The sequence below is a fragment of the Saimiri boliviensis genome, chromosome 8 (genome assembly GCF_048565385.1).
Source record: "Saimiri boliviensis isolate mSaiBol1 chromosome 8, mSaiBol1.pri, whole genome shotgun sequence".
In the NCBI taxonomy this organism is placed as follows: Eukaryota; Metazoa; Chordata; class Mammalia; order Primates; family Cebidae; genus Saimiri; species Saimiri boliviensis.
In genome coordinates this window covers 19,885,355-19,900,994 of record NC_133456.1, presented here as the reverse complement: position 1 = coordinate 19,900,994, position 15,640 = coordinate 19,885,355, and the positions used below count along the sequence as shown (strand labels likewise).

The window sequence follows — 15,640 nt, the reverse complement described above, 5'->3', positions numbered from 1 at the left end:
GAATTATCACTGTTGTGTTAATCTTCCCCACCTAGCTGGGGTAGTGTTTGTCAGGTTTCTTCACTATAAAGTTATTCCTTTTCCCTCCCTTGCTTTCCATAGTCTACTTTTCAAAAGAAAGTCACTATGTGCAGTCCACACTTAAGGAGGGGGGTGTTATGCTCCACTTCCTTATGAGCAGATTTTCTATATAAATTACTTGAAATTGTTCTGCACTAGATATTCATCTATTCTCCCCCATTTATTTATTCAATCATATATTTATATAAGTATGGAATTATGGATATTTTATACTTTGAGCTCTGATCCAATACTCCTTTACTTTTTTTTTTCTCTCAAATTGTTCCAGCTTTGGCCATTAGGAACCATTTCAGTTGGTTCCTGTGTGCCTTTGCCATACCCTGATCGTGTGTGTGTGTTTGAGCACTTCCTTATTTGCTGGCATTACCAGATGCTTCAGGCTCATCTTGCGTATTTCCTGAAAATCAGCCATTTCTCCAAGGATGCCTGGTTCCTTTCACTGGAGAATGGTATTAGAAATCAAGATCTGGCTGTTAGATATAATGGTTCCTACTGGGGTGGCATTGCTTGTAGACTCTCTCAGCTGATAGACAAGGGGATAGATGTATGTATACTAATTCATGCATATCCACATATCTATATGTATTTCTTTTTTTTTCTTTTTTTCTATATGTATTTCTATATGTAAACATTTGAATCTCTATTAAGCTAAACACAAACTTATACTGATGTCTCCAACTTGAATCTATTATCCAATGAATGATTCTAGCCTCCTCCCTTGTTTCAATATAACTCCTACTCCAACAATGAGAATCCTGGCCATTCATTTACTTATTCTTCAATTCTGGTATATATGCTTAGTGATATCACAATGATTAACCTGTACCCCACAAGAAAAAACTTCACAGACTAGCGGATGGTGCTTACGTGTATCTTCTTGTGCCTTTAGTTTTGCAGCTTCCATTCATTTCCAAAGTTACTTTTGAGGTAGGAGATCAACAAGACTTCTTGCCACAAACCTGCTTATCTAAATAGGATTTACAGAGAAGCCAGCCCAAACTTGTTAGGACCAAGATGGCCACAAAAGCAGCCTCTAGTTACCCTCACTGCTTATTTGTATTGGCATGGCTCTCCCACCAGTGCCATGATGGTTTACAAATGCTGCCTTGGCAACGACCCAGAGGTTACCTTATATGATTCTGGGAACTCCCTGCCCCTTTTCCAGAAACTTTGTGAATAACCCACTCCTTATTCAGCATATAATTGAGTGTGGGTATAAATAGAGCTAGCCAGCAATGCAGGAGTACGACTCTGGGCCACTCTGCCTATAAGACAGCCTTGTTCTGTCTATGGAGCTACCATTTTGCTGTACAGTGTTGCTCTCATAAACTTGCTTTTTTTCACTGTTGGTTTCCTCTTGAAACCTTTCCTGAATGAAGCCAAGAACCCTCCTAGGCTGAGCCCCAGTTTTGGGGTCTGCCTGTATTACTTAGGTTGGCATCTTTCTCCCTGACCCTGCCTTCAGTGGGGTTGTTGCATACATTTATTATACAGTTGCATTGTTTCATCACACTCTGCATTCCATCCTGAAACCCCCTGACCGCCTACATTTTAGAAACTTTGCACGTTAAGATTCACCCATTATGCTGTATGGGTTTTGACAAATGCATAGTGTTATGAATTCACTTTTACAGTATCATATATATTTGCTGTATATAGCTTCATTAGCCTAAAAAAATCCTTATGCTGTATCTATTCACCTCTCCCGCCTTCTTCTGGAACCCCTGGTAACAACTGATCTTTTTGCTGTCTCTACAATTTTGCCTTTTACAGAATGTCATACAGTTAGAAGTATACGGTATATAGCCTTTTCAGACTGACATTTTTACTTAGTAATATGCATTCAAGATTCATCTATGTCTTTCCATGAGAAGTGCAGAGCTCGGCCAGGCTCAGTGGCTCATACCTATAATCCTAGCACTTTGGGAAGCTGAGGCTGGTGGATCACCTGAGGTCAAGAGTTCAAACCGGCCTGACCAACATGGTGAAATCCCATCTCTCCTAAATTACAAAAATTAGCTAAGCATGGTGGTGGACACCTGTAATCCCAGTTACTTGGGAGACTGAGGCAGGATAATTGCTTGAACCTGGGAGGTAGAGGTTGCAGTGAGCCGAGATCGTGCCACTGCACTCCAGCCTGGGCAACAGAGTGAGACTCTGTCTCAAAAAACAAAACAAAACAAACCCGCAGAACTCTTGACATATAACAGCCCATCCAAACCCCTGCACTAAGAGATTTGACCAAACTCGAGTATGGCTTTTAGAAGCATAAGAATATCTCCCTAGAAAAAACTCCAGACCTTATTAAAATGCCTGTCTGAGAAAGCTCAAGCTGCCCAAAGAACTTACTGTCTGTTCTCGCCAATAACTCATGATAAGCCTCTGACCTCCCTTTCTTAAAGTAGTTACTAGAAACAGCTTAAAATTGTGAATATGTATCTCTTATAACTCAGAAGCATTTCTCTCAAGGACCTGAGAGCCATTCCTTTGAAATAAAATCATCAGGAATATTTCATGATGTCAGAGCCTCTGTCTCCCACTCTCTGAGGGAGGATAGAATTCTAACTTCTGTAACTGCCAGCTAGCAAACACAGCTGGCCTAATTGCACGGACCAACCCTTTGTAATTTTTCACTTCTCTGATTCTATAGAGGCCCGTTCTCCTGGCTCCCTCATTCCTCCTTTAAACATCCAAATCAACTTTGCACAAATCGGAATGGAGCTTAACTCTTTCCCCCCGCTGTTAGTAGTTACTGAATAAAATCTGTTTTCACTGCTCTAATGTCTGCCTGTGTTTATCATCAGCAATAGTGCATTTCTTTTTATTGCTGAAGAATATTCCATTTTATGGGTGTACTGTGGTTTGTTTACCCATTCACCAATCAAAGACATCTTGGTTGCTTCCAGTTTTTGGCTATTTTGAATAAAGCTCCTATAAACATTCAGGTGCAGGCTTTTGCGGTGGAGGTAAGTTTCAGATCAGTTGCATAAATACCTAGGAGTATGATTGCTGGCTGGAAGGTGTGGTAAGCTTTATATATGTATGGTAAGCTTATAAGAAACTGCCAAACTGTATTCCAAAGTGACTGTACCATTTTGCATTCTCACTAACAATGAATCCAGTTGCTTCACATCCTTACCAGCATTTGGTGGTGTCAGTCTTTTGGATGTTAGCTATTGGAACAAGTGTGTAGTGATTGCTCATTGTTGTTTTAATTTGCAATTCCCTAAAAACAAATGAGGTTGGCCTGGTGTGGTGGCTCATGCCTGTAATCCCAGCACTTTGGGAGGCTGAGGCAGGTGGATCCCCTGAGGTCAGGAGTTTGTGACCAGCCTGACCAATATGGTGAAACCCCACCTCTAATAAAAATATGAAAATTAGATGGGCATGGTTGCATGTGCCTGTACTCTCAGCTGAAGCTGAGACAGGAGAATCACTTAAACCCAGGAGGCAGAGGTTGGCAGAGGTTACAGTGAGTTGAGATCACACCATTGCACTCTAGCCTGGGTGACATAGTGAGACTCCATCTCAAAAAAAAAAAAAATGAGGTTAAACATTATTATGTACATATTTGCTATCTGTATATCTTCTTTGGTGAGATATTTGTTCAGATCTTTGTCCATTATTAAATGGGTTGTTTTCTTACTGTTGAATTTTAAGAGTTATTTATGTATTTTTTGAAATAAGTCCTTTACCAGAAATGTAACTTGCAATGATTTCTTCTCAGCCTGTGGTTTGTCTTTCTATTCTCTTAGCAGTGTCTTGGTATAGCAGTATGTGTTACTTTTTTTTTTTTTTTTTTTTGAGACGGAGTTTCGCTCTCGTTACCCAGGCTGGAGTGCAATGGCGCGATCTCAGCTCACCGCAACCTCCGCCTCCTGGATTCAGGCAATTCTCCTGCCTCAGCCTCCTGAGTAGCTGGGATTACAGGCACACACCACCCTGCCCAGCTAATTTTTTGTATTTTTAGTAGAGACAGGGTTTCACCATGTTGACCCGGATGGTCTCGATCTTTTGACCTCGTGATCCACCCGTCTCCGCCTCCCAAAGTGCTGGGATTACAGGCTTGAGCCACCGCGCCCGGCCGTGTTACTTTTAATAAAGTCCAACTTATTTTTTTCTTTCATGAATCATGCTTTTAATGTTATATCTAAAAACTCATTGCTAAATCCAAGCTCACACTGATTTTCTCTTACATTTTCCTCTACACATTTTATAGTTTTACGTTTTGCATTTAGGTCTATGATTCTTTTTTTTTTTTTTTTTTTTTTTTTTGAGATAGACTCTCACTCTGTCACTTGGGCTGGAATGCAGTGGTATGACCTCAGCTCACTGCAACCTGCACCTTCCAGAGTAGCTGGGACCACAGGCTCAGGCATTTTTGTGTTTTTAGTAGAGGCAGGGTTTCACCATATTGGCCAGGCTGGTCTTGAACTCCTAGATTCAAGTGATCCACCCACTTCCACCTTCCCAAAATGCTGGCATTACAGGCGTGAGCCACTATGCCAGGCACTACGATTTATTTTGAGTTAATTTTTTGGAAGGCATAGGGTCTGTGCGTAGGTTTTTGTTTTTTTGTTTTTTGTTTTTTTTTGCATATGAATGTACAATTTTTCTAGTACCATTTGTTGAAAGACTATCATTTCTCCATTGAATTGCCTTTGCTCCTTTGTCAAAGATCAGTTAACTATACTTTTTTTCTAATACTTTTAGAAATGAGAGGCTCTCATTTTGTTGCCAAGGCTGGTCTTGAACTCCTGGCCTCAAGCAATCTTCCTGCCTCGGCCTCCCAAAGTGTTGGGATTATAGGAGTGAGCCACCATGCCCAGCCTTGACTATATTTTTATAGATCTGTTTCTGGACTCTCTATTCTGTCCCACTGATCTAGTCATTTGTTTTGTCAATATCACACTGTCTTGATTACCATAACTTTATAGCAAGCCTTGTAATCAGCGAGTGTAAGTTCTCTAACTTTGCTCTTCTTCGGTGTTGTGCTAGCTTTTGCCTTTCCATGGACACGGCGAAACCCTGTCTGTACGGAAAATATAAAAACTGGCCACGCACAGTGGCAGGTGCCTGTAATCCCAGCTACGAGAGAGGCTGTGGCAGGAGAATCACTTGAACCTGGGAGGTAGAGGCTGCAGTGAGCCAAGATGACACCACTACACTCCGGTTTTTGCCTTTCCATGGAAGTTTTAGAATCAGTTTGTGGAAATCTACAAAATACATTGCTGGGATTTTACTGGGATCGTGTTGAACCAATAGGTCAAATTGGGAAGAACTGCCATCTTAACAATATTGAGTCTTACAACCTATGAAGACAGTATCTTTCCATTCATCTAGATCTTCGATTTCTTTCCTCAGGGTGTTTTTCAAATACAGATCTTATACATATTCTGTTAGGCTTATTCTTAAGTATTTCTTTTTATGATGATGTTGGTGATGTTACAAATTTTATACATATACAGCCCTTTAAAAAGTTGTCAAGAAGAACACTGGCCAAAATGTCAAATTTTTCATACTATTTGGTGATTTCAATTTAGGGTGTTAATAAACAACAGCCCCTTTCCATTCCACAATGTGGAACCAATTGAGAAACACAGAGGGCAGACAGGAGGGTGATTAGAGAAAATGGTTTTAACACCCGCCCTTCGAGTCTTACTGATTCAGCACTCCTGTATTGGAGGACATGTCTGGTCTACCAGATGTCTGAGGGCAGAAAGCAATCCCCACCTAAGTGAATGGTCTGAGTATGTGTGGTTCCTTTACACCCTCCCGCTACATCAGATGCTCCCTCCTCTCTTAGGGAGAAACTGCAAGAAGGATCAGCCTCCCATCTTTCTGGGAGAAGCCTGCACTAGAACCTCATAAAGCAGCTGTACCACCAAGCTCACATTTGTAGCAAAGTAAGTATTTGTGGATAGAAAAAAGATGAAAGATATATACACCTGTATCGACTGGTTATTTCTGGATGGTGGGAATTACAGGCCTGAGCCACCGCACCTGACCTGTTTTTCACATACCACCATATGACCATTGTCATACCTAACAAAACTAAAAATAATTCCTTAAATAACTTAATGTTCAATGTTCGAAGTGTTCAGACTGTGTCACAGATGTCTATTTGCAATTTGTTTGAAAGATGAGTATTGACAAAATTTCCCGAATTTCACCCTCCCTCCCGTCCCTGACCCTGCTCAGCCCCAGGCAGGACAGAGGACTCTCTGCCTCCTGTCTGTTTTAGAGTAGCCTGGGGCCCACACAAGTCAGGCCTCCTACACTGCAGCTCTTGTCTGAATGTTCCTGCTCAAACCTCTCCAGGGATTCTACAGGATTTCTCTCAACAATGAAGCTCGTGAACTTCATTTTACACCACTTCCAGAAATTTTGCCACATCTATAACCACCTGCATTATTTATTGCATATTTTAATATTTAAGTTTTTCGTTTTTGAGACAGTCTTGCTCTGTCACCCAGGCTGGAGGGCAGTGGTGTGATCTCGGCTCGCTGCAACCTCCACCCGCCAGGTTCAAATGATTCTCCTGCTTCAGCCTCCTGAGTAGCTGGGATTACAAGCACGTACCACCATGCCCAGCTAATTTTGTATTATTAGTAGAGATAAGGTTTCACCATGTTGGCCAGGCTGGTCTCCCAAACTCCTGACTTCGGGTGATCCTGCTACCTCAGCCTCCCAAAGTGCTGGGATTTACAGGCGTGAGCCACCACACCCAGCAATATTTAAGATTTAATATTACATTATAACTTTTATTTTTAATTCACATCTTTACTTAAAATAATTTATTTTCTTTTTAAATATTATTTTATCTTCAACTTTTATTTTCAGTTCAGGGGTACCTGTGCAGGATGTGCAGGTCTATTACGTAGGTAAACGTGTGCCATGGTGGTTTGCTACACAGATAATCCCATCACCTAGGTATGAAGACCAGCATGCATTAGCTATCCTTCCTGATGCTCTCCCTCCCCCTGCCAACAGGAAACATTATTTATTTATTTATTTATTTATTTATTTATTAAGACGGGGTTTCACCATGTTGGTCAGGCTGGTCTTGAACTCCCGACCTCAGGTGATCCGCCCACCTCGGCCTCCAAAGTGGTTAGTTTTATTATTGTTATTTTTTTTATTTTTAAAGAAAATGTATTTTTTTTTTTTTTTTGAGACGGAGTTTCGCTCTTGTTACCCAGGCTGAAGTGAAATGGCGCGATCTCGGCTCACCGCAACCTCCGCCTCCTGGGTTCAGGCAATTCTCCTGCCTCAGCCTCCTGAGTAGCTGGGATTACAGGCACACGCCACCATGCCCAGCTAATTTTTTGTATTTTTAGTAGAGACGGGGTTTCACCATGTTGACCAGGATGGTCTCGATCTCTGGACCTCGTGATCCACCCGCCTTGGCCTCCCAAAGTGCTGGGATTACAGGCTTGAGCCACCGCGCCCGGCAGAAAATGTATTTTTAAAGAAAACTTTGTTACTACCCAAGATGGAAACCCAGTATTATCTGCCATAAATTGAACTATTAAAAAAAAGACAAAATACCAGGAAAGTGGAAGAAGTTATTATTACATTCTAATCAGATATCACTGTCTGCTGGAAATTAGAATGTATCTCCACTGAGATATCATATTCACGTTATTAAAATTGAGTATAGGCTCAAAATGGGCAAGACATGTTAAAACCACATTAACAGTACATGGAGACCTTCTCTTAGATGTAATAGTCATCAATATATCGTTTAAATGAACTAAGTTAATATAACAACCCAATAAGGTAGGTACAATTGTTATCCCCGTTTTATGGATGAGGAAACTCGAGCTCAGAGAGGCTGAGTAACTTTCCTGAGGTCAAACAGCTGATAAGTCACAGAGTCAGGATCCAGACCAATGTTGTCTGGCTCTAGAGTCATAAACACCATGTTATTCTTAATCAGAAGGGCCCAGACACGTAGAAAATGGAAATTCTTTCTGACTATATGATTCAGTATTATTATTATTTTTTTCTTGTAAGAATATCACTGTATTTATTTTCTAACAGGTAATTTTTCTACGGCTTCAACATTTTCTTTCCAATATTAAAAGAAAAAATCCCAAAGTTTAGAACTGGATCACTTGGCCCTTTTTCTTCTTATCTCCTCCCAGTTCAAAATGCTTGCATCTCTTAATGGCCAGCATCCTCTTGGATCTGCAGTTAGGCTCAACACATTCCAGCTGGAGCACAATCTTCTTTGTGGTCTTAGCCTTCTTCCAGAAAATTGGCTCTGTCTGCCCACCATAGCCACTCTGCTTCCGATCATAGCGCCTCTTTCCCTGGGCATACAAGGAATCCTTGCCCTTCTTATACTGTGTCACTTTGTGAGGCTGATGCTTGCCACACTTCTTACAGAAGCTTCTTCGGGTTTTAGGTACGTTGACCATCTTTGCAGAAGGGCTGGTCTGTCTTTATGACGAAAACCAGAAATGGCGTCCGAGACACTCGCCTCGTGCAGCTCTGGCCTCGCAACAGGAAAGGGGTGATTCAGTATTATTAATATCAGGTATGATGATCTCATGAACCACCAGAAATTAGAGGGGCTGATCTGGGGACACCCACTCCTATGGGGTAACCTCTAAGTCCCTTTCATAACCAACTCCTCCCGCCTCAGCCTCCCACCTCAGCTAGGACTACAGGTACACACCACCACTCTATGCTACTGTTTTTTGCATTGTTTGTAGAGGCAGGGTCTCGCTATATTGCCCAGGATGGTCTTGAACTCTTAGCCAGAATTAATTCCTCTGCTTTGGCCTCCCAAAGCGTTGGGATTACAGGTGTGAGCCCCTGCCCCCTGCCCCAGCCTCAGCCTCATTTTATTATCCCTCCACTCTCACCTCCTGCTCCAGAAAGTGCAGCTCTTTTAACTCGTTTAACGATAGGTGGCTCCTGGTGGTCTCTGGCTGAAGGGCAATGATGGTCCTTAGTGTTCCATTTGGCTCTGAGTCTGTCATTGTGACACCTCCTGGACAAGCTACAAGGGGCATGGAGACAGGAGCTGCACCATATTCCTTCCTAAAAGTTCCAGCTGTATATTGGACACAAACTAGCTCACAGTAGGTCCTCAAGATGAGACCAGGCTTTTGACCCTCCTCGCCTCTGTTAAAACCAACAGCGCTGGGCAGGGTATCAGCCCTACTCGTCCCGTTTTCCCGTCCTCTTAGAGACCACCTTCTGGGGCCCCTGTTCAGAGCAGTGGAGTTCAGAGGAGTCTTGCCTGTGCTGCTTTTGCCCTGTGAATGGAGAACATTTCTATCTAGCCAGGCCGGTAGAGACCCAGGGCCCAGATAAACTCCCATCTGATAGGGACGTTACTTCATTTCTCTCTTCACCCCAATACTCTAATCTGCAGGTAAAACAAACCCTAAGGACCTCAGAGCTCATACTTGACCATAGAGAAGTGGACCAAAGCTCCCAACCCGCTACTTCCTCCTGTCTCTTCTAATGATGCCACAGTCCCCAGGGAAAGAGGACATCTCCCTCACCATGATTGTCCCCACTTGCTTCTCCAAGGAAAGCCTTTTCCCCCCCGCTTTCCTAGAGGCCAAATTTTTATTCCTCTGGGACCCACTGAATACATCTGATGACTCTATTTTCCTTCCCATATAGAAGCTAGTATCAAGGCTGACAGGAAGGCATTGCAAATATTTGGTAACTGACCCCAACTTTTATTACTTAATCACTATGACCTCAAGCAAGTTACTTAACCTACCCGGCTTCAAGGTGTCCCACACAACTCATTCTGTAGTAGCTGCTCCAGGGTCAGCTCTTCCCTCACCTGGAGGAAAGTGCCTATTTTCTGGACATAGGGTCCTGTTTGGAGACTGGCCCTTTTCCAGGAGCAGACATTCCTCTCCTTTGTCTGGCTTCAGCAAGCTCAACCAGAGCTGTGGCTGTGAGGTAAGCATGTATCTAGGATGAGAAGGGAGGGAAAGGGTGGACCTCTTTTTCCACAAGGTGGTCTGATCATTCAGCCAAGGGTCAGGAGATCTGGATTCTGAGCCCACTTCTGCCCCGAAACTCCTTGTGCATCTGTGGGAAAGTCCTTTTACCCTCTAGACCTGTGTTTCTGCATCTGTGAACTGTCCTCAAGAATGTCTGTTCCGCTGACCTCTCAGAGTCCTGTGAACTAGACGAGAGAATAACTGTTGAGCATAGTCAAAGGGTGGTCCGCGGACTGGAGAAAATATTTGCAAACCACATAGTGACAAAAGATTACTATCTGACTTACATAAATAACTCAACACTCATTGGCAAAAATACAAGCAATCCAATTAGAAAATGGGCAAAAGACATATGCAGACATTTCATCGAAGAGGATATATATAGATGGTGAATAAGAACATGAAAAGATAGCCAACATAATTAGCCATTAGCAAAATGCACAATGAGACCAATCAGAATGATTAAAATAAAAAGTGACAATGACAAACGCTGGACAGGATGTGGAGAAATTAGATCACTCATACATTGCTGGTGAGAATATAAAAGAGGACAGACACTGTAGAAAAACAGTGTGGCAGTCTCTCTTTTTTTTTTTTTTGGAGGTGGGGACAGAGTTTCTCTCTTGTTGTTCAGGCTGGAGTGCACTGTCCTGATCTCAGCTCACTGCCCACCGCTGCCTCCTCGGTTCAAGCGATTCTTCTGTCTCAGCCTCCAGAGTAGCTGGGACTATAGGCATGTGTCACCACGCCCAGGTAATTTTTGTATTTTTAGTAGAGGTGGGGTTTCACCATATTGGCCAGGATAGTCTCGATCTTCTGACCTGGTGATCCACCCACCTCGGCCTCCCAAAATGCTGGGATTACAGGCGTGAGCCACCACACCCAGCCCAGATAAGATTTCTTAAATTATATTTGTCAAAAGGACTTTTCTGCTTAAAGCAATAGGAAGATTGTTGAGGACAAATCACTAGTTTTGCACTTATCAGAAGAAGCTAGGATTGACTTTTCCTCCACTCCCTCTTTATATTTATTTTTAAATTTAACTTCAGGCCGGGTACAGTGGCTCGTGTCTGTAATCCCAGCACTTTAGGAGGCCAAGGCAGGTGGATCACTTGAGGTCAGGAGTCTGAGACCAGACTGGCCAACATGGCAATACCCCGTCTCTACTAAAAATATAAAAATTAGTCAGGCATAGTGGCAGGTGCCTGTAATCACAGCTACTCAGAAGCTGAGGCAGGAGAATTGCTTGAAACTGGAAGGTTAAGGTTGCAGTGAACCGAGGTCACACCACTGCACTCCAGCCTGGGCGACCCAGTGAGAATCCGTCTCAAAAACAACAACAACAAAACCCATAAATATTAAACTATGTAAACTCACCTCCTGAGTTTAACTTTAAATTAACTTTACCTTTCAAGTTAACTGTAGTCCTTGCCTTTCAAAGTAGGCGCAGGGACACAGGCATCTGAGGGTTAGGAGAGCCCTCAGGATCGCCAGATCCAACTTTCTGCCTTCAGCCAAGGCAAGCTTGCTTGCTTGCTTTTTTTTTTGGACAGAGTCTCTCTCTGTCTCTAGGCTGGAGCACAGTGGCACGATCTTAGCTCACTGCAAACTCTGCCTCCCAGGTTCAAGCAATTCTCTGCCTCGGCCTCCCAAGTAGCTGGGATAACAGGTGCCTGCCGCCACGCCCGACTAATTGGCAAGCTTTCATTATGGGCATTTTACAGGTGAAACAACTGAGGCCTGGAGACCCAGAGTAAGTAAGGCTTAGTCTAGATTTAGGAATATTTTAAGCTCCATCTCAAATGGCATCAGCTATAGCCACTGTTTCTCTAAGACCGTAGATTGCAACGATTCTAACATGGACCAGAAGCTAACACTTCAAACATGGATTTAAATGGCACATGTGGGAGCTTCCAAATCTGTGAGTTAACTTGGAGTTTATCCATGGAGGGATGGAAAAAGTTCCCAGGTTTCAAGTCAGGGAGACTTGGGTGAAAATCCTGACTCAGCCACTTCCCAGCCATATGACCATGAGCAAATCACTTAACATTTCTGAACCTCATTTTTCTCATCCATGAAATGGGCACAATGCTCTCTGATTTAGAGTTCATTTAATAGATGCTTTAAGATGACTAAGACAGGTGCTGCCCTCACAGACATCTTTCTGGTGACTAAATAAAAACTCATGTAGCCGGGTGCAGTGGCTCACGCCTGTAATTCCAGCACTTTGGGAGGCTGAGGCGGGTGGATCATTTGAAGTCAGGAGTTTGAGACCAGCCTGGCTAACATGGTGAGACCCCCCATCTCTACTAAAAACACAGAAATTAGCTGGGCATGGTGGGCACCTGTAATCCTTGCTACTTGGGAGGCTGAGGCAGGAGATTCACTTGAACCCGGGAGACAGAGGCTACAGTGAGCTGAAATCATGCCACTGCACTCCAGCCTGGGCGACAGTGAAACTTTGTCTCAAAAAACAAACAAACAAACAAACAAAACTCATGTCAGGAACCAGGCTCCTGGGTGCTCATAGTAGGTGAACATTCTTTTCCCCATACACCTACAGGGCATCATTCTCAGACCCAAGAAGTCACTAGGGAGCTCTGATCAGCCTGAGGGATCCCATGGCCTCATCACAAGAACACCAAGGTATAACAAGGGCTGATGTGTGCCAGGTGCTGCCTTGGCCACTTTTTGCAAATATTCTCACCATGGATAGGGGCTGTGTCTCCCCATTTTTGTGGATGGGGAGACTGAGGCTGAGCTGTCTGTTTGTCTCCAGAGCACATGTGCCTGCTGAGTCAGGCAGGCTCCCGCTGGCAGTTCTGGAACGCAGGGAAGCTGGATGCCATGCTCAGCTGCTGAGCTGGCTCCCTCATCCTGTCAGCTGTGCTCACAGGACAGTAGGAGGTTGTCCCATGAATCACCCCCTACACAGAGGACAATGAGGTCACCTCAGGATGTAGCTGAACTGGGGCCTGCCTTACGCTTCCAGCAGCTCTGTCATTTCCTCGAGATCTGCCTATGGCAAAGAGGTCGGAAACTCCCTGAGGCTCATCCATCCTGTACCAGCTCACATACAACCAGATGCTGTAGGAGGTTGAGAGAGGTTTGAAACTAAGGCTCATAGAGGGAAGTACCTGAACTTCAGAATAGGAGGCAAACAGAAGGTAGTGAATAGCTTCTTCGGAGCACCTACTATGTGACAGGCATTTTTTTTAAGACAGGGTTTCACCATGTAGGTCAGACTGGTCTTGAACTCCTGACCTCAGGTGATCCGCCTGCCTTCCAGGCCTCCAAAGTGCTGGGATTACAGGCGTGAGCCACCATGCCCAGCCTGTGCCAGGCATTTATACCTTTAAGTGGCAGGAAACATTACCCAGTCCAGTGGGACTTGTTTAAATACAGATTCTAGGTCCGTCTCCTGGAGTTTCTGATTCAGGACTAGGATGGGGTCTGAGAATTTGCATTTCTAAAAGATTTCCAGGTGATGCTGTAGCAGCTGGTCCAGGGACTATATTTTGAAAATATCTATTTCAACCTCCTTTCCTCTGCTTAATGGTGGTTCTTAATTTTCTTCTTACATACCTTCAGAGACAGAGAACTTGTTGTCTATTCAGTCAGCCTATTTTATGTCGAGATAGTTCTTACTTTGAACATATGAGTGTGAGTGTGTGTGCTCATGCTGAGCTGAACACTCACCCTGTGCCCTCTGGACCACAATGGTCTCATTAGAAAGGAGCAATGGCCAGTCGTGATGGTTCATGCCTGTAATCTCAGCACTTTAGGAGGCTGAGGCAGGCAGATCACGAGGTCAAGAGATCGAGACCATCCTGGCCAACTTGGTAAAACCCCGTCTCTACTAAAAATACAAAAATTAGCTGGGTGTGGTGGCACGCGCCTGTAGTCCCAGCTACTTGGGAGGCTGAGGTAGGAGAATTGCTTGAACCTGGAAGGCAGAGGTTGCAGTGAGCCGAGATTGTGCCACTGCATTCCAACCTGGTGACAGAGCGAGACTCCACCTCAAAAAAAAAAAAAAAAAAAAAGGAAAGGAACGATTGGAGAAGAGAGACTAATAATTAGACCCGGAGTCCCCCTCACCTTCACAGTACTTCAGGCTCCAAACCCTGCCAGTTCTACCTTTAAATCGGCATTATTCAATATAGAAATTCTGTAGCTACTGAAAATTTAAAATTCAAAAAAAGGTTTCAGTAACTACGTTAAAAACAGTAAAATGAAGCAAGTGAAACTAATTTTAATAATACACCCAGACCAGGTGCAGTGGCTCATGCCTATAATCCCAGCACTTTGGGAGCCCGAGGCTGGAGAATTGCTTGAGCCAGGAGTTCAAGACCAGCCTAGACAACACAGCAGAACCTGTCTCTACAAAAAGTTTAAAAAAATAAAAGTTAGTGGATGTGGTGGTGCACACCTGTAGTCCCAGCTACATGGGAGGCTGAGGCAGGAGGATCGCTCAACCCAAGTTCAAGGTTTCAGGGAGCTATGATTGTGCCACTGTACTCCAGCCTGGGCAACAGAGCGAGATCCTGTCTCTACAAAATAATATATCCAAATATCATTTTAATAGATAATCAGTACAGAAATTATTAATGAACTATTATACATATATAGTGTGTGTATATATATACACATACGTTTTTCATACCAAGTCTTTAAATTTAGTGTTATTTTACACTCACAGCACATCTCAGTCCTGACCAGCCATGTGTCAAGGGCTCCATAACCACATGTGGCTGGTGGCTACTGTTCTGGATGGTGCAGCTCTGTAAACTTCCCATGACCCTGTCCCTAGTCCGCATCGCCTCTGCATGGCTCATGCTCACGCAGATGCTGGATCATCACAGCTTCCCCACCAGTCCACAGCGCAGCAGCCAAATCCCCACCCCTCCACCTTTTTTTTTTTTTTTTTTTTTTTTTGAGATGAGATCTCACTCTGTTGCCCTGGCTGGAGTGCAGTGGTGTGATCTCGGCTTATTGCAACCTCCATCTCCCAGGCTCAAGTGATCCTCACACCTCAGCCTCCCAAGTAGTGGGAACCACAGGCAGGCACCACCACACCAGACTCATTTTTTTGTATATTCAATAGAGATGGAGTTTGGCCACGTTGGCCAGGCTGGTCTCGAACTCCTGGACTCAAGTGATTCACCCGCCTCGGCCTCCCAAAGTGCTGGGATTATAGGCATAAGCCACGGCACCCAGGCAAAATCGTTATCTTAAACGCAGGTTTGGTCACGTCCCTCTCAGGTGGCTCCCCGTCACTCTCAGGATGTCTGGCTGCTGAGGCCCTGCATCTTTTGCTTCCCCTTCTGCCCTCTCCATTCCCAAAGCCCCCACTCTCTAGCTGTGCAGAATTATTTGCAGCTCCTCAACATGATAGTGCTCCCCCCCCTCAGCCCTCATACACATGGCTCCCCCTGCATGGAATGTTTTGGAACACTTCTTGGACTAACCTTTCAGGTTACTCATTCATTCAACACATTTATGAAGGCCAGAGGCAGGGGCTTACACCCGTAATCCAGAGCTTTAGGGGACCGAGACCGGAGGGTCGCTTGAGCCTA

At 44.0% G+C, this 15,640-nt stretch overlaps 2 protein-coding genes across 2 annotated transcripts in view; one reads left to right on the top strand and one right to left on the bottom strand.

Annotated features, from left to right (window-relative positions):
- Window positions 1-8,111: 8,111 nt before the first annotated feature.
- On the bottom strand, window positions 8,112-8,525 carry LOC101030608 (large ribosomal subunit protein eL42-like). Its single transcript, XM_010336938.3, has one exon. The coding sequence runs from the start codon at window positions 8,505-8,507 to the stop codon at window positions 8,187-8,189; it is 321 nt and encodes a 106-aa protein (XP_010335240.1). The 5' UTR covers window positions 8,508-8,525; the 3' UTR covers window positions 8,112-8,186.
- A 1,326-nt stretch (window positions 8,526-9,851) lies between these two features.
- Window positions 9,852-15,640, top strand: part of TMEM40 (transmembrane protein 40) — a 39,955-nt gene continuing 34,166 nt past the window's right edge. Inside the window, exon 1 of the mRNA XM_074404067.1 lies at window positions 9,852-10,020. The gene's annotated coding sequence lies outside the window, so the exon portion shown is untranslated. The remainder of the gene's footprint in view (window positions 10,021-15,640) is intronic.

Excerpts from the sequence above, each read along its gene's own strand:
- LOC101030608 (XM_010336938.3), bottom strand. The coding sequence starts at position 8,507 with ATGGTCAACGTACCTAAAACCCGAAGAAGCTTCTGTAAGAAGTGTGGC.